Here is a 26,244-nt window from a genome sequence, read left to right on the forward strand (position 1 = left end):
GCCTGTTGGGGTACTCTGCCTCCCTCCCCCTGTGTGCTGCTGGCCTCACTCTGCGTGTCCTCCTGCCACGTTGGGTCAGTTACTAGATCATCCACCACCTCCTCCTCTTCCACTTGCGCACCACGATCCTCCTCCTCACTTCCTGGCAATTGTGTCTCGTCATCGTCCACCTCTTGTGACAAATTGCCAGCGTCGCCTTCCTGTGGCCGTGGCTGTTCAAATATTTGGGCATCGCTACATGGGATCTCCTCTTCCACCACTTCAAGCGGAGCAGGCGAGGGGCACAAATATGGAAATGGACCAGTGAACAGCTCTTCAGAGTGTCCAACTGTGGGATCAGTTGCTGTCTGACGACACTCGGCATGGTGGAAGGAAGGAGCATCAGGGTGAGGAGGAGTATGCGGTCGAGACTCACGGCTACTAAGAGTTGACCGTGTGGAAGACAGGCCGGAGGTGGTGGTGCCCAGGTGACTGGAAGTATTATCTGCTATCCAATTAATAACCTGTTCACACTGATCAGTTCGCAATAGTGGTGCTGTTGTGTGCTTCCCTAGTAATTCGGTCAAGAAGTGGGAGCGAGAAGATGTGGCTGTTGGTTGTGGCACATTTTCACCTTGGCCACGGCCCCATCCTCTGCACGAACCATCACCAGAAAGTCCAGTTCCACGTCCCTTGCCACGCGCCTTGCCCATTGTAAAGGAAGTAAAATAGCTTACACTCGCACTATCAATGGAAAAAGGGTAATAAAAAGGAGATTAGAACCGTGGAAGTGGAAAACCACAGTTCTATTTCTCTGGCCTACACCAGACTCTTTTAAACAATCTGAACAATCAGGGAGAAAATATTACTGTTTTTCTTTACGGAAAAAATACCAAAAGCTGGATAATAGAGATTTTTTACTGTGGAACGGCAAAACCACAGTTAGGCTATGTGCCCACGTTGCATTTATGAAGCAGAAAATTTCTGCTGCATAAATGCAAGTCCTCTCCCGGAAAAACGCATGCGGAATTCCGCACGCGTTTATCGCGCATTTTTCGCGCGTTTATCACGCGTTTTCCACATGCGGAATTGCCTTGCGTTTTTTATGCATTGGACAAAGGCAATTCCGCTTGCGGAAACGCAAAATTAAATGACATGCTGCGGATTTTTGAACGCGGCATAAACGCTGCGGAAAAATCCGCAGCATGTGCATAGAACTTGCGGAATCCCATTGGGGACCATGGGGTGCGGATATACATGCGTTTTTCAAGCGTTTACGCTGCGGAAATTCCGCAGCATATACGCTTGAAAAATGCTACGTGGGCACAAAGCCTTATAATTTACTGGTGTATGTATACCAGACTTTTTTATATATATATATTTGCGGCTGAACAGTGAGCGACACACTCAAACTGTTTTTTTTTTAGATACAAATGGCCCAAAAGTGGATACTACAGAGGTTTGAACTGTGGAACTGCAAAACAACACTTCTGTTTCTCTGGCCTACACCAGACTATTTTCAACAGATATATTTGTGTCTGAAAAGTCAGAGACACACTTTTTTTTTTTTTTGGGGGGGGGACGACATCAATAGGTTAATAAGACGGGTATTTGTACAGTGTGAAGGAGGAAAAAAAAAAAGAGGATTTAGATGAAAAAAAAAGGATTTTTCCTGGCCCCCGAGACCTGGAGCGAAGTCCAGCAATTTCAGCAACAGGAGCACACAGGACTGTAATACAGCGTTTGCTGGTATAACCACTGCGTCTCCTATACAGCCTGCCTGCCTGCCTGATATCTGGGATGGATATTAGTCCTGAGAAGGACTGTTTGTTTGTTCTGGCAGCCTTTACAGACCCTACACTAACTATTTCGCAGTTTATATCTCTCCCTAAATCAGCAGCGCTGTCCCTACACTGTCTGATCCGGAGCGACTGTGTCCAAGATGGCGGCGCCCGGTTTTAAATACTCGAGGTGACGCTGTGCGGCCAGCCAATCACTGTAATGCCCACAACCAACATGGCTGCGGCATTACAGTGACTGGCTGGCAATCCCTGCATGTTCATTGGCTCTGTAAAGAGCGCCAAACATGCAGGGCGGAGACCCGAGCTCCCGCCCGAGTAACCCGGAAATGCTCGGTGCTCGCCGAACATCCCGAGTAGCGTGATGCTCGGGCGAGTACCGAGCAGTGTCGAGCATGCTCGCTCAACAACTAGTGAAGAACCAATATAGGGACGTTAGGGGAGACAAGGTGATATCAGATCAGCCTAGGAGATCTCCACTCCCCCTTTCCCTAGTGTCTGGGCTTCCTTCCCCTTTTCCCTTCGTGTTGCACTTAGTCTTTCCTACATCTTGCGTGACATTTTCACCGGCCGTACACATTTAAGATAAAAAAAACAAAAACTGACACATGGGACATTTGTGTGTTTTATTCTTTTGATATGGGTCAGTTGCAGAGCACGCAGAGCGGCTGCGCACTCTGTCTCTGGAGATGACTGGCCTCCCCTGTGAGGTTCAGCAACAGCATCAGCGGCTACAGGTCGCTAATGTGGGGGTCTCTGCAGGCAGGCCTGTCCAGCCTGAACCCAAGGTTGCCCTTCCGGACAGGTTTTCAGGAGGTAGGGACAATTTTTTTTGTGTTCAAGGAGGCCTGCAAACTGTACTTTAAACTTCGTCCTTACTCCTCCAGAAGTGAGAAGCAACAAGTGGGAATTGTGATCTCTCTATTGCAGGGCGATCCTCAGTCATGGGTGTTTTCTTTACTGCAGGATTCGGTTTGTCTCCAGTCTGTAGAGAGGTTTTTCGGGGCTCTGGCCCTCATCTATGATGACCCTGACCCTGTCTAGGCTACACCGCCTACAGCAGGGGAATCGGTCAGTGGAGACGCAGAGTTCTAAATTCTGTAGATGGGCAACGGATTCTAAATGGAATGACTCAGCCCTTAGAAGACAATTTTGTGAGCGGCTTACTGAGAGGTTGAAAGATGCCTTGGCTGTATATGATACCCCTCAGTCCTTGGAGGCTGCCATGTTGTTGGCTATACGTGTTGATAGACGCCTTCGGGATGGGTGGGTGAGACCACCATCTCAGGAGCCTTCTTGTTGGGGTTACGCCCCTTTGCTGGGGTAGCAGTCTGGCAGTGAACCAGTACTGGGGGAGGTGGAGGAACCCATACAGTTAGGGGGTCCCTCTGCATCATACACTTCCCCGGAGATTCGCAAGAAAAAAGATGTGGTTTTTTTTGTGGGAAAAAGGGACATTTTATTGGAGCCTGTCCTTCGATTCCTAAGCAAAAGGAGACTCAATTAACCCTTGGTAGTCTGGAGTTGGATAAGGAAGGGGTGCATTTATTGCCGACCTGCAGTTCCCGGTTTGTCCTCACAGAAGAGGTGGTGCTAGAGCGCAAAACTGACAAAAATTTCTGTGTTTGTTGACAGTGGAGCCGGAGTCAGTATGGTTGATGCTGAGTTTGTGAAAACTCATGGTCTTGCTTGCTATACTTTAGCTAGGCCTATTCCCATCTTTGCCATCGACTCAGCGCCACTTGCACAGAAAGCATTTACTCAGATTGTACATAATGTAACACTGAGGGTGGGGTCAGTTCATTGTGAAATAATCCCTTGCTATGTCCTGGACAGTCTTCCCACCCCAATTGTTTTGGGTCTTCCGTGGTTGGTGAAATATAATCCGTTGGTAGCTTGGCAAACAGGGGAGATCATTGAATGGGGAGATTACTGCCATGAGAACTGTTTAGATATTTTATTTGCTGCAGTCTCTATGGAAATATTACCTGCTTTTCTGTCTGGTTTTGAGGACGTTTTCTCTGAGAGGGGGTGTCAGGATTTGTCTCCTCATCATGCTTATGACTGTCCTATTAACCTGACCCCCGGAGCTAAACTACCAAAGTCCAGACTGTATAATCTTTCTGGCCCTGAGAGACAAGCCGTGAAGGATTTCATTGTGGAAAGTCTGTAGAAGGGACATATCAGACCCTCATCTTCGCCCGTGGCGGCAGGGTTCTTCTTCGTGAAGAAAAAAGGACTTAACTCATCTGAAACAGATGATGGCTCAGAGGACATATCTCCCAATTTGACCCCCTCTAAACATAGACCTAGAATGGAGAATACAACTCCTTCTTATAGGTCTCCTATTTTGATACCCATTAATACATATTGTGACAACTCAGACACCATTCTAATGAAGGAGAAACCTGTTAATCTTTCTCCATCAGAAAAATCCTTGCTAGACCTCCATTCATCCTCCATTCAACAACTGAACCTAAATATGATCAATGGATCCCAAAGCCTAAATACAACACTGAATGATGTTAATCAGAAAATCCACGACACAAATGAAAAAGTAAATCCATATCTGACAAACAATCTGCTTTGGAAAAGGATCATTCTTTGCTTAAAAGTGAAATAAAAACACTAAAATGAAAGCTTACAGATATAGAGGACGGCAACAAACGGAGAAAGTTTCCCCATCAGAACTGGCTCCATACATTAAGGACTTAATACATAAGACACTGCCATCAGTTCCTAATGCAGAACTGACAATAGACAGAGCCCATAGGCTACATAAACCTAGTTTTCTGTCAAGAGACCCTCTAAGAGAAGCGATTGTGAGAATACATTACTTCCAGGCTAAGAACCGCCTTCTAGACTACCTAAGGAAAAATAACTATCTACCTCCTCCTTACCAGTCAATAAAAATATTTCCTGACTTCTCAAAAGACACTTTAAACGCTAGGAAGTCCTTTGCTGGCATAACTAGCATCTTAAGAGCGAATAACATTTCGTATAAATGGGGTTTTCCTACCAGACTCACAGTCTTCTTCAATGGAAAATCCAACCTTATTCAAGACCCAGAGGACGGACGGAACTTTTTAAAACGCCACAAGATCTCCGAGGATGGTCATAATCCAGAACAAGGGAGAAAAGAAGACCCCTCGGAGTAAATTCATTTGAAGGTCTAACCATAAGTGGATACATAATAGTTTTATTATGCAAATTAACATAATTTCTTGTTATCCAAGTTTTATCTTTTTTTTCCTACAATGTCTTAATTCCAGGACTTGGTGCCGAACTTTCATCCTCCCCATTTTTCAGGATGAGGTATTTGAGAACTCGAGATATTCAGTTCCTGACCTCTTCCCCACGTCACATGAGAGAACTCACATTCTGGTTTGTATTTTGGTTTGTTTTATGATTTTACTTGTTTTCAGAACTTTGTGCTATTTAACTCTTCCTTTCTCAGGTCAATTATAATGTATGCATATTTATGGCTTACTAGTTACTACCACTGTTACAACATGATTGAAAATGGAGTTAAAATTTTTATCTTTGAATGTTAAAGGGTTAAATAGCCCATGTAAGAGGGTATTCTGTCTGGAGGGAAGTCAAAAGCTCCAAATACGACATTGTGGCATTTCAAGAAACCAAATTCTCCCAGAGCAACGCACCTCATTCCTCCCATAAGGACTATCCACATATGATTAGATCCTCTTCAGAGAAGAAAAAAGCTGGTGTGATCACAGCTAGAAGTAACTGTTTCCTTTCAATAATCCCCGACAATAATGGCCGATACCACATCCTGATTTGTATAATTGACACAATAACTTATACTTTAGTAAATGTACAGTACAGACCAAAAGTTTGGACACACCTTCTCATTTAAAGATTTTTCTGTGTTTTCATGACCTTGAAAATTGTACATTCACACTGAAGGCATCAAAACTATGAATTACCACATGTGGAATTATATACTTAACAAAAAAGTGTGAAACAACTGAAAATATGTCTTATATTCTAGGTTCTTCAAAGTAGCCACCTTTTGCTTTGATGACTGCTTTGCACACTCTTGGCATTCTCTTGATGAGCTTCAAGAGGTAGTCACCGGAAATGGTCTTCCAACAATCTTGAAGGAGTTCCCAGAGATGCTTAGCACTTGTTGGCCCTTTTGCCTTCACTCTGCGGTCCAGCTCACCCCAAACCATCTCGATTGGGTTCAGGTCTGGAGACTGTGGAGGCCAGGTCATCTGGCGTAGCCCCCCATCACTCTCCTTCTTGGTCAAATAGCCCTTACACAGCCTGGAGATGTGTTTGGGGTCATTGTCCTGTTGAAAAATAAATGATGGTCCAACTAAACGCAAACCGGATGGAATAGCATGCCGCTGCAAGATGCTGTGGTAGCCATGCTGGTTCAGTATGCCTTCAATTTTGAATAAATCCCCAACAGTGTCACCAGCAAAGCCCCCCCACACCATCACACCTCCTCCTCCATGCTTCATGGTGGGAACCAGGCATGTAGAGTCCATCCGTTCACCTTTTCTGCGTCGCACAAAGACACGGTGGTTGGAACCAAAGATCTCAAATTTGGACTCATCAGAGCAAAGCACAGATTTCCACTGGTCTAATGTCCATTCGTTGTGTTCTTTAGCCCAAACAAGTCTCTTCTGCTTGTTGCCTGTCCTTAGCAGTGGTTTCCTAGCAGCTATTTTACCATGAAGGCCTGCTGCACAAAGTCTCCTCTTAACAGTTGTTGTAGAGATGTGTCTGCTGCTAGAACTCTGTGTGGCATTGACCTGGTCTCTAATCTGAGCTGCTGTTAACCTGCGATTTCTGAGGCTGGTGACTCGGATAAACTTATCCTCAGAAGCAGAGGTGACTCTTGGTCTTCCTTTCCTGGGGCGGTCCTCATGTGAGCCAGTTTCTTTGTAGCGATTGATGGTTTTTGCAACTGCACTTGGGGACACTTTCAAAGTTTGCCCAATTTTACACACTGACTGACCTTAATTTCTTAAAGTAATGATGGCCACTCGTTTTTCTTTACTTAGCTGCTTTTTTCTTGCCATTATACAAATTCTAACAGTCTATTCAGTAGGACTATCAGCTGTGTATCCACCAGACTTCTGCACAACACAACTGATGGTCCCAACGCCATTTATAAGGCAAGAAATCCCACTTATTAAACCTGACAGGGCACACCTGTGAAGTGAAAACCATTTCCAGTGACTACCTCTTGAAGCTCATCAAGACAATGCCCAGAGTGTGCAAAGCAGTCATCAAAGCAAAAGGTGGCTAATTTGAAGAACCTAGAATATAAGACATATTTTCAGTTGTTTCACACTTTTTTGTTAAGTATATAATTCCACATGTGTTAATTCATAGTTTTGATGCCTTCAGTGTGAATGTACAATTTCCATAGTCATGAAAATACAGAAAAATCTTTAAATGAGAAGGTGTGTCCAAACTTTTGGTCTGTACTGTATATGCACCAAATATCCTTTTTGAATAAACTTATGAAAAAATTACAGGAATATCAGAAAGGAATTAGGTGATTTTTAATATAATCCACGACCAAAAAATTGGATACTTCGGCTTCACTCAGATAGAAAATGTTCACTTTAAAAAATTGGTTAATTAAAGAGCAGTTATATGATGTATTTAGATGTTTAAACTCGACTTGAAGGGAATATTCCTATTATTCTGACAATCACAAACTTACACACTCTTCAAAACTTCAAGGATAATTAAGTAGGTAATCTCTGTAGGTCAGACCATGCTCCCATAAAAATGTGTTTAAAATCTGCATCATCAAATAACTATGTCAACACATGGAAATGTAATTCCCTTTTGCTTCACTCCTCACCCTATAGAGAAAAAATTGATAATGCAATTAAACTATACTTTCAAGAGAATATTACACAAGAGGTTTCCCCTACTACCCATAAGGCAGTACTTAGAGGGATCCTCCTTATCCAACTCAATGCACAACACAAAAGTAAAACTAAAGAAAATATACAAAAAATCACCCAAAAGATTAGCAAAGGAATGTAAAAAACAACAAAATCCGACGGAAAAAAACTCACCTTGCCATAGTAAGTCTTAGAGCTGTACTTAAATCCATGCTTATGGATGATTATGACCAACTTATGAATTACATCAAACTTAATCATTATTATTCACATAATTAAATGACTAAGCTCATGGCTAATAAAGTTAAGAAAAAAACGTATAAAATCAAGAGTCGTTTTCCATTAAGAAAGATGGAATCAACTACAAGATATAGCGGAACAATTTGCTACATTTTATTCTTCCTTATACAATCTGAAAGAAGATAAAGAAACTAACCCAACCAAATATTAAAGGAATAAATCAATTCCTTTCAAAAGTTAAACTCCCGCAATTAAACTCAGAACAAATTAAATTATTAAATTTCCCTTTCTCTACTAACAAAACTGATATTGTCATTGAGAAATTTCAGCAAAATAAATCCCCTGGACCTGATGGAATATCCAAGGAATATGATAATTTACACATCATCTCTCTGCTCCCCTAACTTCTATGTTTAATCAAGTCACCAACGATGGCCTATTCCCACAGGAAGCCCTAATAGCCACCATTGTACTTATACCCAAACCAAATAGGGCCAAAACTAATATCCGAAAGATTAATTAAAATCACGCCCATACTAATGCATTCTGATCAAGTAGGGTTCATTAAGGGAAGACGAGCCTCAGATGCCACAAGAAGAATTTTTTAAATTTACTTACATTTGTGGAAAAGCAAAAACCCTTTCCATACTACTATCTTTAGACGCCGAAAAGGCATTTGGGATTTCATGATCGCCACTTTAACCCCTTAAGGACCCTGGGATTTTCAGTTTTTGCATTTACGTTTTTTGCTCCCCTTGTTCCCAGAGCCATAGTGTTTTTATTTTTCGGTCAATATGGCCGTGTGAGGTCTTATTTTTTGCGGGATGAGTTGTACTTTTGAACGACATTACTGGTTTTATCATATCGTGTATGGGAAAACGGGAAAAAAATTCCACGTGCGGTGAGATTGCAAAAAAAGTGCAATACCACAGATGTTTTTTTTTTTTTAAAATTTTTTTACCACGTTCACTGAATGTTAAAACTGAGCTGCCGTTATTATTCTCCAGGTCATTACGAGTTCATAGACACCAAACATGACACCAAATATTTTATTTAAGTGGTGAAAAAAAATTCCAAAGTTTGCTAAAAAAAAAAAAAAAAAAAAAAAAAAAAAGGCGCCAAGACCTGTAGCGTCTCCGTTTTTCGGGATCTGGGTCTGGGTGAGGGCTTATTTTTTGCGCACCGAGCTGAAGTTTTAATTGATACCATTTTGGGGTAGATCCGATGTTTTGATCGCCCGTTATTGCATTTTATTGCAATGTTGCGGCGACCAAAAAACGTAATTCTGGCGTTTAGAATTTTTTTCTCGTTACGCCGTTTACCGTTCGGATTAATTCTTTTTTTATATTGATAGATCGGGTGATTCTGAAAGCAGCGATGCCAAATATGTGTATGTGTTTTTTTTTGTTTGTTTTTTTATTTTGAATGGGGCGAAAGGGGGGTGATTTAAACTTTTTTATTTTTTTTTATTTTTTTTAAAAGCATTTTTTACACTATTCGCATGCTTCAATAGTCTCCATAGGAGACTAGAAGCAGCACTTGTCTGATTGCCTCTGCTACATAGAGGTGATGAGCAGATCACCTCTATGTAGCAGAAATGCTCCTGTGCTATGAGCGCTGACCACTAGGTGGTGCTTATAGAACTCTTTTCATGACAACCACTGGGGTCTGCTGCAAAATGATTATATTACCTAAATGACAGTATATTATCAGAACAATTCCGATTCAAGTCCCAGAAATATGGATTTAATCCCTTCATAAACAACTGTCCAATTATATATGGCAAAAAAAAGGCTCCGGGAATTTAAAAAAATGTTACCAAATATCCGAGCTTATTCTGAAGCTAATATTATTCAAAGCAGCAAATAGTTCACAGAAAAGGGGAAAACCAGCTGGACAGAAATGGAAAAAGTACACAGCGGAAATTATCCTCTAGATATACTTATCATTTCACATTTACTAGATCATTCCCTTCCACTACCAGTTAACATACTATTAAAATCCACTATTATATTGTGGCGCCCTGCTGCGCATTGGTGCCACAGAACCCAGAAGGGTGCATGGATGGACTTCTCCACAAGAGGCCATCACACATTCACATACCTCCACCCTACCACCTCAGAGCAGCAGAGGCAGCCCGTTAGGGATATATATAGGGAGGGTGGAGCCAGCAGCTCAGTCTTCAGTTGAGTCTTGAGTCAGACAGAGAGAGTCTGAGAGCGTGCTGACGCTCAGAGAGCAGCGAAGAGGCAGCGCGCTGGCTGCTGTGCTTAGGCGAGCCAAGGCCTACAGCACGTGTGAGGGCCCTGAGTGTGGCCGAAGGCGAGAGGAGAAGGAAGAAGTAGCGAGGGGGCAGAGGAGCATACCAGGCTCACCCCGAGATATATACCGGACACCGGGTCCGCGCTTACAGGGACATTTATACCCAGTAGGAACCACAGGAACCCCTGGAGGACTACAGGTCCCAGGTTTACCGAACACTGACTACAGTACGAGGGCTAGGAGTCACGGAGGCCCCAGCATCCAGGGAGAGTGATCTCCAAAAGAAGGCCCTACCACCAGGTCAGCAGGTGCAAGGAGAGAGACAGTAACCAAGCTAGGCCTAGTTCCAGGCAGGCCAGAAGCTTAGCGAGTAAAGCAACGGATCAGGAGGCCCTATACCCGCTCACTGGGGAGAGTCCAAAAGTGTACCCTTCGCCGGAGTACCGTGGACCGTGCCTGCATCATCACCAGTAAAGGTACTGGAGCTTACCCCGTGTGAGTGTCCGTCTTTCCTCTGGGACCGTCCTACCGTCTCTCTCCAGCATCCACCATCTACCCCTACACTGCCCTGGAGCCAGCTCTACCTGTGGAGAGCCACACCACCCCTGCTGCCGTAACACCAGCTCCAGAGGACCTGCTCCGCAGCGGCGGCTCCCATTGGCCGCATTCCACAGGTGGCGTCACAAACTTTCCAAATCCCCTATAAATATCCCCCTTTTCACTGACCGCCCTAGGTCACGGACCGAGCCAGCCACCGTGATATTCCTCATACCGGCATCCGTAAGAGGCCCGGCTGCCGAGTATCCCGCAGCCCAGGGGGCGCGTCAGCCTTATAGAGGAAATTATATAGCATTACAAAAGCAGCTACCCATTGGATAAACTTCCCTTATCTGTATTTCATGCTGCCCTTCCTAATTTTCCTATCGATAAATGGGAAAAATTTGGAATCTTAAACTGCTCTACTCTATTTACCGGCCCAAAAAAAACAAATCATTTATAAACTTTCTCTCCCTGAAAACGTTTCATAATCTTCCAGAAGAGGAATTCTACAATTTTCTTGAGCTTAGGAAATAAAGTAGAAAGAAACTCTCTATACCTATACTCCTCCCGAGAGCTATTATTTCCATGTTGGAAAATCTCACAAATGAGAATATCTGGAGCACAAGGAATATTTACGCTTTTTTTGTTTTTTAGATTCTGACGTCCATTTTGAAAAATCAAAAACTATGATAAAATGGGAAAAAAGATTTGAACTCGTATTTCACCCCAGAAATGTGGAAGAAAGCAATTGAAATAAGATAGAACTCTAATGTAAACTCTAATTTGCATGAAAACTACTTTAAAATTTTGTCTCGCTGTTTTTTTTTACACCAGCTAGACTAAAGAAAGCTTTTGTGGACTACTCTGATTCATGTTGGAGAAACTGCGGACAAAAAGCCAATTTTATTTCATATCTTTTGGACATTCATATGCTATAAGAAACAACTCTCTTAAGAAATACTATTCTATATGGTCTTCCTGGAACTTTTCCCTCCTAATAAGAATACCTCTCCAAACAAATAACCACATCTTCTTTTAGCCATAAAGTATACAGACTATTTATTATTTTAATATAATTAAACTGAAATCCTGTGATGCCATAACAATGATTATACTGTAGATGATCTACTGTGTTTTCACCTCCCTTTACTTATTTTCCTCATTTATCCTTCCCTTTCGTTTTCCACTTTCCTGTTGCATTCATCTCTCCCTTTCCTGACTTTCTTTCCTTCCTTTCCCTCCTGCATCTTTTCCCAGGTTCTTCCTCCAAGTTAAAAGTTTTGTTCTAGGATGATATAACTGTTGTAATACTACTATACTGTCTTTATCATATTTTATTTCCGCTTTCCTTTGTTTTGTAAAAAAAAAAAAAAAAAAGCTTAATAAAAAGTATATTATTGAAAAAAGATGGCGGCCTACGTCCCTACCCTCTTCCTCTGATTCCTGATTTGTTCAGCCAGGTTGTGGGAGCTAAGGTATTCTCCAAGTTGGATTTAAGGGGAGCCTACAACCTGGTTAGAATCAGAGAAGGGGACGAATGGAAAACAGCGTTCAATACCCCGGAAGGGCATTTCGAGAGTCTGGTTATGCCTTTCGGTTTGACCAATGCACCTGCGGTGTTCCAGCATTTCATAAATGACCTTTACCATCATTTGGTGGGCAGGTTTGTGTGTGGTGGTCTATCTGGACGATATTTTGATGTACTCACCTGATTTTGAGACACATTTGGGGCATGTTAAACAGGTGCTCCAGATATTAAGGGATAATAAACTATATGCCAAATTAGAGAAATGTGTTTTTGCCGTTCAGGAGGTGCAGTTTTTGGGGTACTTGTTATCTTCAGGTTTTCGGATGGATCCGGATAAGATGCGTGCAGTCATTGATTGGGACCGTCCCGAGAACCTGAAGGCTCTACAAAGCTTTCTGAGCTTTACTAATTTTTACTGGAAATTCATCCAAAATTACTCAGTAATCGTGAAACCCCTTACTGACATGACTAAGAAGGGGTCTAATTTTTCCAAATGGTCTGATGCCTCCCTCCAGGCTTTTTCTTCCTTAACCCCTTTACAGCCTGGGGCGTAATAGTACGCACCAGTCTGTCACCCCCTTTTCAGCGCGGGCTCCGGCGCTGAGCCCGCACTGAACCGGGCACATGTCAGCTGATTTATACAGCTGACATGTGCCCGCAACAGCCGCAACTGGAATCGCGATCCACTCGTGGCTGTTAACATTGGATTTTTTTTTCATCACTTAAATAAAAAAGAACCTATACATGTTTGGTATCTACAAACTCGTAATGACCTGGAGAATAAGAAGGGCAGGTCAGTTTTAGCATACACTGAACGTGATAAAAAAAATTTTTAAAAAAACATCTGTGGTATTGCACTTTTTTTGCACTTTCACCGCACTTGGAATTTTTTTTCCCGTTTTCCCGTACACGATAAGGTAAAACCAGTAATGTCGTTCAAAAGTACAACTCGCCCCGCAAAAAATAAGCCCTCACACGCCCATATTGACCAAAAAATAAAAACGCCATGGCTCTGGGAACAAGGGGAGCAAAAAAGGAAAATGCAAAAAACGGAAAATCCCAGGGTCCTTAAAGGGTTAAAGAACTGTTTTGCCACAGCACCTATACTCGGTCAACCCGATGTTTCTCAACCCTTTATTTTGGAAGTTGATGCATTGGAGGTGAGGGTGGGGGCTGTGCTGTCTCGGGGTCCGTTCCCTGGTAAATGGCTTCCATGCGCCTTCTTTTCTAAAAAATTGTCTTCGGCTGAAATTATGACATGGTAATAGGGAACTTTGGCGATCAAATTGGCGTTCGAAGAATGGCGACATTGGTTGGAGGGGGCTGTCCATTCTATTACTGACCATAAGAACCTGTCATATCTCCAATCAGCTAAACGTCTCAACCCTAGGTAAGCCAGATGGTCCCTGTTTTTACTAGGTTCAATTTTGTTGTCCTGGGGTCCAAAATGTCAAGGCTGATGCTTTGTCCCGGAGCTTCCTTGGTGGCGGTGACCATGAGAACCCTGCCCCAAAATTACAGAAGGTGGTAGTAATTTCGGCATTATATCCTGAACTGGAGGGTGAGGTGTTGGAGGCCCAGGGGGACGCCCCTGTCTCCCGCCCTTCAGGAAGGTTATTTGTACCATCGAATCTGCGCCGCAAAGTAATTAAGGAACATCACAACTCCGTGCTTGCCGGTCATCCAGGTGGTAAGGCAACCACGGACCTCCTCTCTCGTCATTTTTGGTGGCTGGGGTTGCATCGGGATGTGATTGAACACGTATCTGCTTGTAGTATTTGCATGCGTTCTAAAGTATCGCATACCTGTCCGTCTGGTACTCTTCTTCCGCTACCTATCCCTAGAAGGCCATGGCACATTTGTCCATGGCTTTTATTACTGACCTACCGGTTTCTGCAGGCAAAACGGTGGTTTTGGTGTTTGTAGATAGGTTCAGTAAAATGGTTCACTTTATCGCATTACCTGCACTTCCAAATGCCAAGACTCTTGCTCAGGTGTTTATCAATGAGATTGTGTAACTTCACGGGGCTCCCTCCGATGTGGTGTCAGATCGGGGGACACAGTTTGTTTCCAAGTTATGGAAAGCTTTCTGTTCTCGACTGGGAGTGAGGCAGTCCTTTTCCTCTGCCTTCCACCATCAGTCGAATGGACAGACCGAGCACGGCAATCAGAATTTGAAGACCTACCTCAGGTGTTTCATCTCCACAGTTTGGTACCTTTAGTGGGGGAGGAACTTCGGGAGTTCCTGAGGAGGAACGTTTTGCTTCATCGCTCTCCTCGGTGTTGTGGGGGGTTCTGAGTAATTTAAAGATCATGGGAAACAGGTACAAACGTATGGCTGACAAAACGCTTGCCAGGTCCGGACCTGAATGTGAATGACTTTGTGAGGTTGTCTACCAGGAATATCAAGTTGAAAGTTTCTTCTTGGAAGCTGGGACCTAGCTTCATTGGTCCCTATAAAATAACTACCATCATTAACCCAGCAGCGTTTCGTCTTGAGCTTCTTCAAGCCCTTAAGGTCCACAATGTTTTCCATAGGTCCTTACTCAAGAAATATGTGGAACCTCTTGAGCCCTAAGCCCTACAGCCGCCTTCAATAATGGTTGATGGTAAACGGGAGTTTCAGATTTCGAGGACTGTAGATTCTCGTCTCCAATGTCATTCCCTACAATACTTGGTGGACTGGAAGGCTTATGGTCCAGAATAGAGGATGTGGGTTACAGCATCAGAGGTGAACACTGCAAGGTTGGTTCGTTTATTCCACACCTCTTATCCTGAGAAACCTGGTCCTGAGTGTCTGGAGGCCACTAGTAGAGGGAGGGTATTGTCACGGGTGTGTCAGATGTGACAGACAATAGCCCTGCAGTTGGTTGCAGAATGTAGTGCCGGAGTCCCTGCCCTCTGCTAGGCAGGGACGCTGCTCCCCTCACCGCTCTGCCCCGTGCCCGCTCTGCTGTCAGCGCGCGCTCCTTCCCAGCGTCCTCCTCCCGCTCTGCTCTCAGCGCGCGCTCCTTCCCGGTCCCTGTGCTTAGGGCGCGCGCGCGCTCTCCTCCTCTTAAAGGGGCCGCGCGCGCCGTCCTAAGGAGTCCCCGGCCAATGGCCGGAGGACTTCATCATATATAAGGCACCTCCTCCAAAATGGAGGTGCCCGAGCAATGTTGTTTGCACCTGTGTCTCACCTGTGCTTCAGCCCTCAGGTCCCGTTGCCAGTTACCTGCCAGTTACCTGCCAGATTCTTGCCTGATTACTTGTTACCTGCCCGCTAGTCTGAGGTCCGACGGTCTGCCTTACTAATCCTGTCAGTCTGTCTAAGGACCAGCCTGCCCGCTCACCTGGGAGCGCACTTCAGCTACCTGCCTGCTTGCCTGAGGTCCGACGGTCTGCCTTCCAACTCCTGTCAGTCTGTCTATGGACCAGCTTGCCCGCTCACCTGGGAGCGCATATCTGCTACCTGCCTGCTAGCCTACCAGGAGGCTCCGCCGTCACGTGCTGTGACCACCTGCCTGTCCAGTGACTCCTGCCCGCTCACCTGGGAGCGCTCATCTGCTACCTGTCTGCTAGCCTACCTGGAGGCTCCGCCGTCACGAGACTCTCGCCTGCTCACCTGGGAGCTCACATCTATCTTCAGCCGCCACAGGTCGTACCAACCCTATACCTAGAGACTGCCCCGGTCACTTGCCGTGACCACCAGCCCGTTCACCCAGAGACTGCCTCGGTCACTTGCCGTGACCTCCAGCCCGTTCACTCAGAGACTGTCCCGTTCACTCAGAGACTGTCCCGTTCTCCTGCTGAGTCTTCCAGCCCGTCTTCCCTGGTTGCCACCCGCTCCCTTACAAGGACCGCCCCCTTGTATAGTAGCTCTGAGGTTCCGCCTCCCAGACCCGTTACACAGAAGATCTCTTCGTTTGGCATTACAGACACCTTCTTAGATCTGTCTCACTCTAGGACCCAGCGGCTACCTCCCTCCTGCTAATTGACACCCAGGCCTGGGTGTTTAAATACTTTCTGTTTGCTACGGGGAGGTGCCGTTGATATTCACATGTTCCCTTGTGAAAGCTTGGAGCTATTGCAGTCTGCTTACTTTCTCTCTGGTGCCTAGGAGTACGTTTAGTGTAATCTCTCTGAAGTCGGCTCAAGCTAAGTTACTTTCCCCATGTTTGTCTCCCTTGTTGTCTTTAGTTGTTAGTGGGGACTGACTAGTGGTCACCCCCCCTTCCCTATCCAGGGACAAGCTCTAGGGAAATACAGGGTGTAGGTTCCTGTGCGGCGATTGGTGAGGAGCAAATATATTGACATTAGGGGGGACAGGGTGATATCAGATCAGCCTAGGATGTCTCCACTCCCTCCTTTCACTAGTGTTTGGCCTCCCTTCCCCTCTTCAATTGGGGTGTTGCACTAAGTCTTTCCTACACCTTGCGTGACATTCTAACAAGCAGAGTCCAACTATGATATAGGCGATTGGAAACTCTTGGTGGTTAAGAGAGCTTTTGAGGAATTGAGACATTGGATGGAGGGGCTAGACATAGAGTAACGGTCTTTACTGTTCACAAAAATGTCCTGCATGTTGACGCAGCTAAGTGCTTGAATACTAGGGCCCGGTGGGCTCTCTTTTTTTGCTCGGTTTGATTTCTCTGTGACATATCTCCCTGGTGCTAAGAATGTTAAGGTGGATGTCTTATCACATAGTTTCATTCCAGAGTTGATGGACGAAAACTCAGTCAAAATTCTTAGTGAAGGGGTGGTGCTGGGTGCTCTGGGGATTAATCTCAGATAGCGCATTATGCAGGCACAGGATGGGACACCGGATGGTTTGCCACCTGGCCAGTTTTTTGTGCCCTACTCGCTTCGCACTGATTTTCTTACTGAAGTGCATGACTCTGTGTTGGCTTGACGTGCTGGTTCCTCTGCCACCTCGAGAGCTGTTTCCAGATCCTTATGGTGGCAGAGTGGTAAAAAGATGTGGACGAGTATGTCCGTAAGTGCAGGATTTGCCTCAGTTCTAAAGCCTCTTGCGAGGCTCCGGCAGGGATTTTTTTCCTAAAGAGGTTCCTTCTCGACCTTGGACCCACTTGTCTATGGATTTTGTCACGGATTTGCCTAATTCTGGTGGTAACACTGTGGTGTGGGTGGTGGTGGACCATTTTAGCAAGATGGTTCAATTGGTCCCACTACCAAAATTGCATACGGCTAAAGGTTTAGCTATATTGTTTATCTCTTACGTCGTTAAGTTACTGGTGTTCCTTAAAAAACATTATTTCCGATAAAGGGGTTCAGTTTGTGGCTAGCTTTTGCCGTAGATTTTGCTCCAGGTTGAGAATTAAGCTTTTGTTCTCCTCAGGTTATCATCCTGAGACTAATGGTCGGACACAGGGAATGAACCAGGAATTGGAACAATATTTAAGATGCTTTCTCATTTAATCAAGAGGACTGGGTGGATTGTCTTCCTCTGACTGAGTTCGCACTCAATAACCGCACCTTTACTGCTACCGGTACCTAACCTCGCCTTTTTATGTTGTGGGGGTTTTCATCTAATTTTTGGAGAATTTCCTGGTGTGCGGACCCAGAGGAGGAAAGATATTCATCTCGTTTGATTAAGGTCTGGAGAGAAGTTAAAAGAGGTCTGTTGATAACTTGCGATTGGACCAAGAGAACTGTCAACCGTAGATTTAGGAGGGCAACTGTCTTTAAGAAGGGAAATTTTGTCTGCTTATCCTTTAAAAATCTTCGTCTTAAAGTTCCCTGTAGAAAATGTGCTCCTAAATTTGTTGGACCGTATAAGATAATCAAGATCATTAATCTGGTGACAATTAAGCTCCAACTCCTGGTTGCATGGAGGATTAATAATTCCTTCTGTGTTTCTCTTCTTAAAAAGTTTGAAGGAACGCCGGGTCCTCAGAACAGTATTGAGGTTGACTTGGAGGAGGACAAGGAGTATGAGGTGGAACTAGTCTTGAAATTCAAAAGTTTCAGACGGCGACTGCAGTTTCTCGTTAAGTGGAACTGTTTCGGTCGGGAGGAGAACTCCTGGGTGGATGCTAAAGACCTACATGCCGATCGCCTAGTGAGGGAGTTCAATTTGCAGCATCAGCAGTTGGGGATCTCGGAAGGTCCAGTTGCCCCTCCTTGAAGGGCGGTGTGAGGACACGGGGTCTTCCGTGGGCGTAATACTATTCAGACAACGCAGGGTGAGGGCAAAACAGCGTGGCAATACTTTATTGAACCATAAAACGGACAATAAACACATGGAGCAGTCCCAGCAAAATACCCAAGATGGTGCAACATTACACAGTCTTCACCCTTCCGCTCCGCCCGCCTGGGATAGATCAGCTGCGACTTTGGGACTTCCAGGGCCAACTACCTCAACCAGTGGCCCCCCCACTTCTGGTGGGCCCCCACAGAGAGAAGGTAGCGGCAAGCTTAGGAAGCTACCAGTCCATTGAGGTACAAGGCCAGGAGACCCGAGGGTCCCACCCTGGCCTCTCTGAGAGTTTCCATGGGGTCAGATGACAGTCTGGTTCCAATCTGGCTTCTCCGAATGTCTCCATGGGTTCCAGGCGACTGGACGGTCCCTCCTGGCAACCCCAAACAACATATCCATGGGGCCAGGTGACTTCATCGTCCCAACCTGGTCTCCCCAAATGTATCCATGGTCTCTCTCGTGGTCAATAGAGCAGATTCGTATCTTTTCAGTCAGAGCTATATATCCTTAGGCTAGAATCATGTAGAATCCAAATCTGTGTCTCTTTGGTTAAAGTCGCCCTTCCAAGCTGATGGTGTGAAAACAGTCTCATCTTTGATTCTCCTTGTAAAGTCTCTTTTCAATCTCTGTCTCAAGTCTCTTAGCAGCAGGATAGAAAAACCCTTTTTATATTTACATATAAAGGTCAACAGTCACAGGTCAGAGGTAAAGGTGCAGGGCTCACTCAGGTCTCATTGTTTGAGCTAATCAATTTACATAGTTGGTATACAGTATGCTCTTTAAATCAAAATTCAGCTGGCTTTTTAGTACAATATGTAATTATCATATTAGCAAATATCATTGTTTCCAAACCCAAGAGGAGATAACAATCAGGGTTATACAAATACCAATCTGTCCTTCTTGAAATAAACATACATTTACAAGTCAACAGAAACACAAAGATAACAGTGTATTTCTCTTGATTTAACAAATCTAATCATCTGGCTAATTAAAATTTTAAGCTGTATCGTCACAGGGGGTACGGTCATGCATCTGGATTCGAACCCTTGATTCTGTGTTCTGTGTCTCTTTCCACTGAGCAACAACAGATACACATTTTCTTTGGGTGTTTTAGCTCTGTTATCTTTGTTTCTGTCGGTTTTGGGTAACAGGTGTTTTTCATTTACTCTGTTTCTCTGCCCTATCACCTCTCGGGTTCAGTTTTATATATACCCTTCCCTACTGGTGTTTCCTGCTGGTGATAGTCTTTGCTGGATTCATTCACTTGGCTGTAGGTTATGTTGGTTGCAGCTGTTTCTTGTGTGATTCCTTTATTCCTTAGGGAATTGCATCTCTAGCGATACTAGGAGTTGCATTCAGGATAAGCCGCCGTCGAGTGGGGGCGTCATTGCGTTTTCTTAGGGTGCCCACCTCCACTGTCAGGTAGAGTCAGACCAGGGTCAGAGGAGGGCTTTTCCTAGGGATCAGTCAGGTTCAGGTATTTGTCTCCCTGGTTTTTACCCTACCCGTGTTAATGTGCTTTCGCAATCATAACACTGACCCCCTACTCGTTTAGAAAGACTGTGAGTCCTGCTTCTCCCCCTACCATTATAGAAAGCCTGTGAGTGCTGATTCCCCCTCCCAGTCATATAGAAAGCCTTTGAGTCCTTCATCTCCCACCTACTCATACAAAAAGCCTGTGAGTCCTTCCCCCCCCCCTACTCACATAGAAAGCCTGTCAGTCCTGCTTCCCCCACCAACTCAGTACAGAAAGCCTGTGACTCCTGCTCTCCCACCCACTTATAGAGAAAGCCTGTGAGTCCTGCGTCCCCCACCTACTCAGTACAGAAAGCCTGTGACTCCGGCTCTCCCACCCACTTATAGAGAAAGACTGTGAGTCCTGAGTCCCCACCTACTCAATACAGAAAGCTTGTGAGTCCTGCTATTCCACCCACTTATAATTATAATAATAATAATCTTTATTTATATAGCGCCAACATATTCTGCAGCGCTTTACAATTCAGAGGTTCATATTCAACAGTCATAAGTAACATAGCTAAAGATAATACAATAATTAAAGCAAAAATAATGACGACCCTGCTCGTAAGAGCTTACAATCTACAATGAGGTGGGGGTGACACAAAGTACAATGGCTTATTTACAATGATGGTCCGGCCATCTTGAGGGGATGAGGGATAGATAAAGGCTGCATGAGCTTATCACCAGCCAGTATCTGTAGTGCTTTTGGGTTCGGTGGAGAGTTATGTGTGGAGAAATAAGGGATGGGCTATAAGAATATAAAAGGACTTCAATTAGGGAACGTGATAGGCCACCCTAAACAGGTGTGGTTTTAGGGAGCGCATAAAACTGTAAGTTGTGGTTCGTCCTAATTTCTTGGGGTAGAGCATTCCAAAGAATAGGTGCAGCTCGGGAGAAGTCTTGAAGCCGAGAATGGGAGGTACGGATTAGTGCGGATGTTAGTTGAAAGTCGCTTGCGGAGCGTAGAGAACAGGTAGGCCGATAAACAGAAATGAGGGAAGAGATGTAGGGGGGTGCCACACTGTGGAGAGCTTTGTGGGTGAGAACAAGCAATTTAAATTGGATCCTATAATTCATGGGCAGCCAGTGCAAAGACTGGCACAGAGCGGAGGAGTCTGAGTAACGGTTAGCCAAATAGATGACCCTGGCAGCAGCATTAAGGATGGACTAAATCGAGTGAGGGGGAGGCCAATTAATAGAGAGTTACATGGATCAGGGCACATATATAGAAAGCTTGTGAGCCCTGCTTCCCCCACCTACTCATTACAGAAAGCCTGTGAGTCCTGCTCTTCCACCCACTTATAGAGAAAGCTTGTGAGTCTTGCTGTCCCACCCACTTATAGAGAAAGCCTGTGAGTCTTGCTCTCCCACCCACTTATAGAGAAAGCCTGTGAGTCCTGCTCTTCCACCCACTTATAGAGAAAGCTTGTGAGTCTTGCTGTCCCACCCACTTATAGAGAAAGCTTGTGAGTCTTGCTGTCCCACCCACTTATAGAGAAAGCCTTTGAGTCCTGCTCTCCCACCCACTTATAGAGAAAGCCTGTGAGTCCTGCTCTCCCACCTACTCAGTACAGAAAGCCTGTGAGTCCTGCTATTCCACCTACTCAGTACAGAAAGCCTGTGAGTCCTGCTCTCCTACCTACTCAGTACAGAAAGCCTGTGAGTCCTGCTATTCCACCTACTCAGTACAGAAAGCCTGTGAGTCCTGCTCTCCCACCTACTCAGTACAGAAAGCCTGTGAGTCCTGCTATTCCACCTACTCAGTACAGAAAGCCTGTGAGTCCTGCTCTTCCACCCACTTACAGAGAAAGCCTCCATTTCTAGGTAGGCAGCCGAGGCGGTCACCTCTAATGTAATTTACAATAAGCCACAAGCCATTTTTTCTAAAGAAAAAGATTATTTATTTTTACTAATCAGAACCAGATACTTAAACATATTCTTGTTTTCATTTTTTTCAAATCTTTTTTTTTTTTTTCTAATTTTAGCTTTTTATTATTAGATTTTTTCTGTAAATACGGGGGCGATCATCTTGGTTGATCTGTTATTTCAGTTTAGATATTAGTTTTACAGCTGCCAAACAGACATAAAAAAAAATGTTTTTGGGAGATATTCATTGACTTGTATGCAGGAGTCCTGTGGGCGTGCTCTGTGATCTGTGCAGAGGTCATTGTGCAGGGAGGGTGCGGAGGCGAGCAGTCATATTTTTCTATTCTCTGTGATGGATGGGGTGTTACTTAACTTCAGATTTATAAAAGAGGTGTTTTATTGTAATCATGTATGAAATAATCTCCATCTCACATGAGAGACTAGTGTCGATTTATAGCAACTGAATAATAATCTCCAAAAAACAAGAAAACCAGCAACCATCATCGAATCAAAATAATGCAAGGGCAATATTAAACTAACAGAACTGACTTACCTTATCCAGGAGAACGTTCTGCCACATACGGAACAAGTTTAGGAAACTTCTGTCTCTTGCAGCAAATGATGTGAAAAAAAACTGAGGAGTAAAATATAGATATCATTAACCACTTCACATTCAATGTGCAATATAATGTACAATGTACATATATCTACTATAAGGCCACGGCCCCACTGTCAGTATTCAGACACTATTTTTTTCCCATGAGTGGGAGATAAAACCAGGAGTGGGTGATTAATGCAGAATTACATAGTAACATAGTATTTTTAAGGTTGAAGGAAGACTAAGTCCATCTAGTTCACCCCATAGCCTAACACGTTGATCCAGAGGAAGGTAAAAAAAAAACATGTGGCAAACACTAAGCTCCACATTGGGGAAAAATATTCCTTCCTGACTCCTGCTTTATCATCATACTGCCAAACAAAAAATAGAATAACACGCAATCAAAAAGATGAATATAAATAAAAATGGTACCGCTGAAAACGTCATCTTGTCCCGCAAAAATCAAGCCGCCATACAGCTCCATCAGCCGAAAAATCAAAAAGTTATAGCTCTCAGAATAAAGCGATGCAAAAAAATATTTTTTTCTATAAAATATCTTTTATTGTGTAAAAGCGCCAAAACATAGAAAAACGATATAAATGTGGTACCGCTGTAAACATACTGACACGAAGAATAAAGCTGCCTTATCAATTTTACCACACGCGGAGTAGAATAAAAAAATAAAAAAAAAAAAAATCCTGAATTGGTGGTTTTTGTTTATTCTGCCTCCCAAAAATCGGAATAGAAAGCGATCAAAAAATGTCACGTGCCTAAAAATGGCACCAATAAAAACGTCAACTCATCCCGCAAAAAAACGAGCCGTCACATGACTGTCGGCCAAAATATGGAAAAATTATAGCTCTCAAAATATGGCGAAGCAAAAACTAGATTTTACAAAAAATGCGTCTTTTAGTGTGTGACAGCTGTCAATCATAAAAACCCCATATGATTCTGGTATCTCTGTAGTCGCACCGACCCGAAGAATAAGGTCGTCTAATCACTTATACCGCACTAGGAATGGCGTAAAAAATAAACTCTCGGGTTAGGGTTGTGCTAGGGTTAGGGTTGTGCTAGGGTTAGGGTTGGGCTAGGGTTAGGGTTGGGCTAGGGTTAGGGCTGGGTTTGGGGTTAGGGTTGTGATGGGGTTGGGATTTTTTTCAAAAGTAAGAAAAAAAGATGATGATATGGCGACTAGTGTTGAGCGCAAGTGCTCGCTACTTGAGTTTGCATCGGGTGCTCTAGTATGCATTGAGTATCGTGGGTATTTGAGTGACATGCTCGAGTCTCCGCCCCATATGCTTCGCGGCCAAAAAAACTTTGTGGGGATTGCCTGCCATGCACGAACGATCCCCGCATGTTTTTTTTGGGTGTCTAATAACCGTGAAACATGCGGGGCAGGGACTCGAGCATGTTACTCGAGCACACGCAGTACATGGTGCATACCTGAGTACCCAATGCAAACTCAAGTAGCGAGCACTTGCGCTCAAGACTAATGACAACTTATTCAATATGATGACCTAATGTTATCAAATTCTGGGTTCAAAATGTTCACTATACCCCTTGATAAAATCCTTGAGGGGTCTAGTTTCCAAAATGGGGTCACTTGTGGGGGGTTTCCACGGTTTAGGCACACAGGGGCTCTCCAAACGCGACATGGTGTCCGCTAACAAATTGAATGGAAAATCGGCTCAAATTGTTAGCGGACATTGGAGCTCCCCCACAAGTGACCCCATTTTGGAAACTAGACCCCCCAAGGCACCTATCTAGATGCATAGTGAGCACTTGGAACCCCCAGGTGCTTCACAAATTGATTCGTAAAAATGAAAAAGTGGAAAAAAAATACTTTTTAATTTTTAAGAATCAATTTGTGAAGCACCTGGGGGTTCAAAATGCTCACCACCCATCTAGATAAGTTCCCAGGGGGGTCTAGTTTCCAAAATGGGGTCACTTGTGGGGGGTTTCCACTGTTTAGGCAAATCAGGGGCTCTCCAAACGCAACATGGCGTCCGCTAATTATTCAAGCAAATTTTACAATTGAAAATTCAAATGGCACTCCTTCCCTTCCGAGCCCTGCTGTGCGCCCAAACAGTGGTTTTTCCCCACATATTGGGTATCTGCATGCCCAGGGGAAATTGCACAACAAATTTTGGGGTCCTTTTCTTCCTGTTACCCCTGCGAAAATAAAAAAAAATTGGGTCTAAAGTAACATTTTTGTGATAAAAGTTAAATGTTCATTTTTTTCTTCCACATTCCAAAAATTCCTGTGAAGCACCTGAAGGGTTAATAAAGTTCTTGAATGTGGTTTTGAGCACCTTGAGGGGTGCAGTTTTTAGAATGGTGTCACTTTTGGGTATTTTCTGTCATAAAGACCTCTCAAAGTGACTTCAAATGTGATGTGGTCCCTAGAAAAATGGTTTTGTACATTTTGTTGGAAAAATGAGAAATCACTGGTCAACTTTTAACCCTTATAGCTCCATAACGAAAAAAAATTTTGGTTCCAAAATTGTGCTGATGTAAAGTAGACATGTGGGAAATGTTATTTATTAACTATTTTGTGTGACATATCTCTCTGATTTAAGGGCATAAAAATTCAAATTTTGAAAATTGCAAAATTTTCAAAATTTTCGCCAAATTTCCGTTTTTTTCACAAATAAACACAAGTGATATCGAAGAAATTTTACCACAATCATGAAGTCCAAAATGTCACGAAAAAATATTCTCAGAATCAGGGGGATCCGTTAAAGCGTTCCAGAGTAATTACCTCATAAAGTGACAGTGGTCAGAATTGTAAAAATTGGCCTGGTCATTAACGTGCAAACCACCCTCGGGGGTAAAGGGGTTAAAGCTCATTTGCCATTTATCAGCCCAAGCTTCTAGTTTACATAGATCCTCCTGTAATATAAAAGTGTCCTCCTCTGTATTGATTACCCTGCAGAGTTTAGTGTCATATGCAAATATTGAAATATTACTCTGTATGCCCCCTACAAGGTCATTAATAAATATGTTAAAAAGAAGGGGGCCCAATGCTGACCCCTGTGGTACCCCACTGTTAACTGAGACCCAGTCTGAGTGTTTTCCATTAATAACCACCCTTTGTTTCCTATCACTGAGCCAATTCTTAACCCACATACATATATTTTCCCCTATCCCCATTGTTCTCATTTTATGTATCAACCTTTTGTGTGGAACCGTATCAAAAGCTTTTGAAAAGTCCATATACACAACATCCACTGCATTTCCTTGGTCCAGTCCAGAACTTGCTTCCTCATAAAAGCTGATCAGATTAGTCTGACAGGAACGGTCCCTCGTAAACCCATGTTGACATTGGGTCATGAGGTTATTCTTCTTCAGATACTCTAGTATAGCATCTCTTAGGAAACCCTCCAGGATTTTACCCACAGTAGAGGTTAAGCTTACTGGCCTATAATTTCCAGGTTCAGTTTTTGTCCCCTTTTTGAATATTGGCACCACATTTGCTATACGCCAGTCATGTGGTACAGACCCTGTTATTATGGAATCTTTAAAGATTAAAAATAATGGTCTATCTATGACGTTACTTAATTCCTGCAGTACTCGCGGGTGATTGTCAACTTTAGTGATTTTTAGACGCCGCTGTACTTCCTGCTGGGTTAAGCAAGTGACATTTAATGAAGAATTTTTGTCATCACTGATCATGTTTTCTGTCATGCGATTTTCTTGTGTAAATACGGTTGAAAAAAAATCATTTAGCATATTGGCTTTTGCCTTTTTAACGAATATTTTGGGATTATTTTTACTTTCTCTGGCAATGATTCTCTCTGTCTCAATCTTTGCTGCCT

The 26,244-nt window shown here is 43.8% G+C and overlaps 1 protein-coding gene across 3 annotated transcripts in view; it reads right to left on the reverse strand.

Annotated features, from left to right (window-relative positions):
* GRAMD1C (GRAM domain containing 1C) overlaps nucleotides 1-26,244 on the reverse strand; it is a 135,757-nt gene that overhangs the window by 45,860 nt on the left and 63,653 nt on the right. For all 3 annotated transcript variants that reach the window (XM_073668631.1, XM_073668635.1, XM_073668637.1), the window contains one exon: nucleotides 22,382-22,462. In XM_073668631.1, coding sequence (XP_073524732.1) covers nucleotides 22,382-22,462 — 81 coding nt within the window. The remainder of the gene's footprint in view (nucleotides 1-22,381; nucleotides 22,463-26,244) is intronic.

The sequence above is a fragment of the Phyllobates terribilis genome, unplaced genomic scaffold (assembly GCF_046119375.1).
Source record: "Phyllobates terribilis strain yellow unplaced genomic scaffold, ASM4611937v1 Scaffold_2__4_contigs__length_985480577, whole genome shotgun sequence".
Classification (NCBI taxonomy): Eukaryota; Metazoa; Chordata; class Amphibia; order Anura; family Dendrobatidae; genus Phyllobates; species Phyllobates terribilis.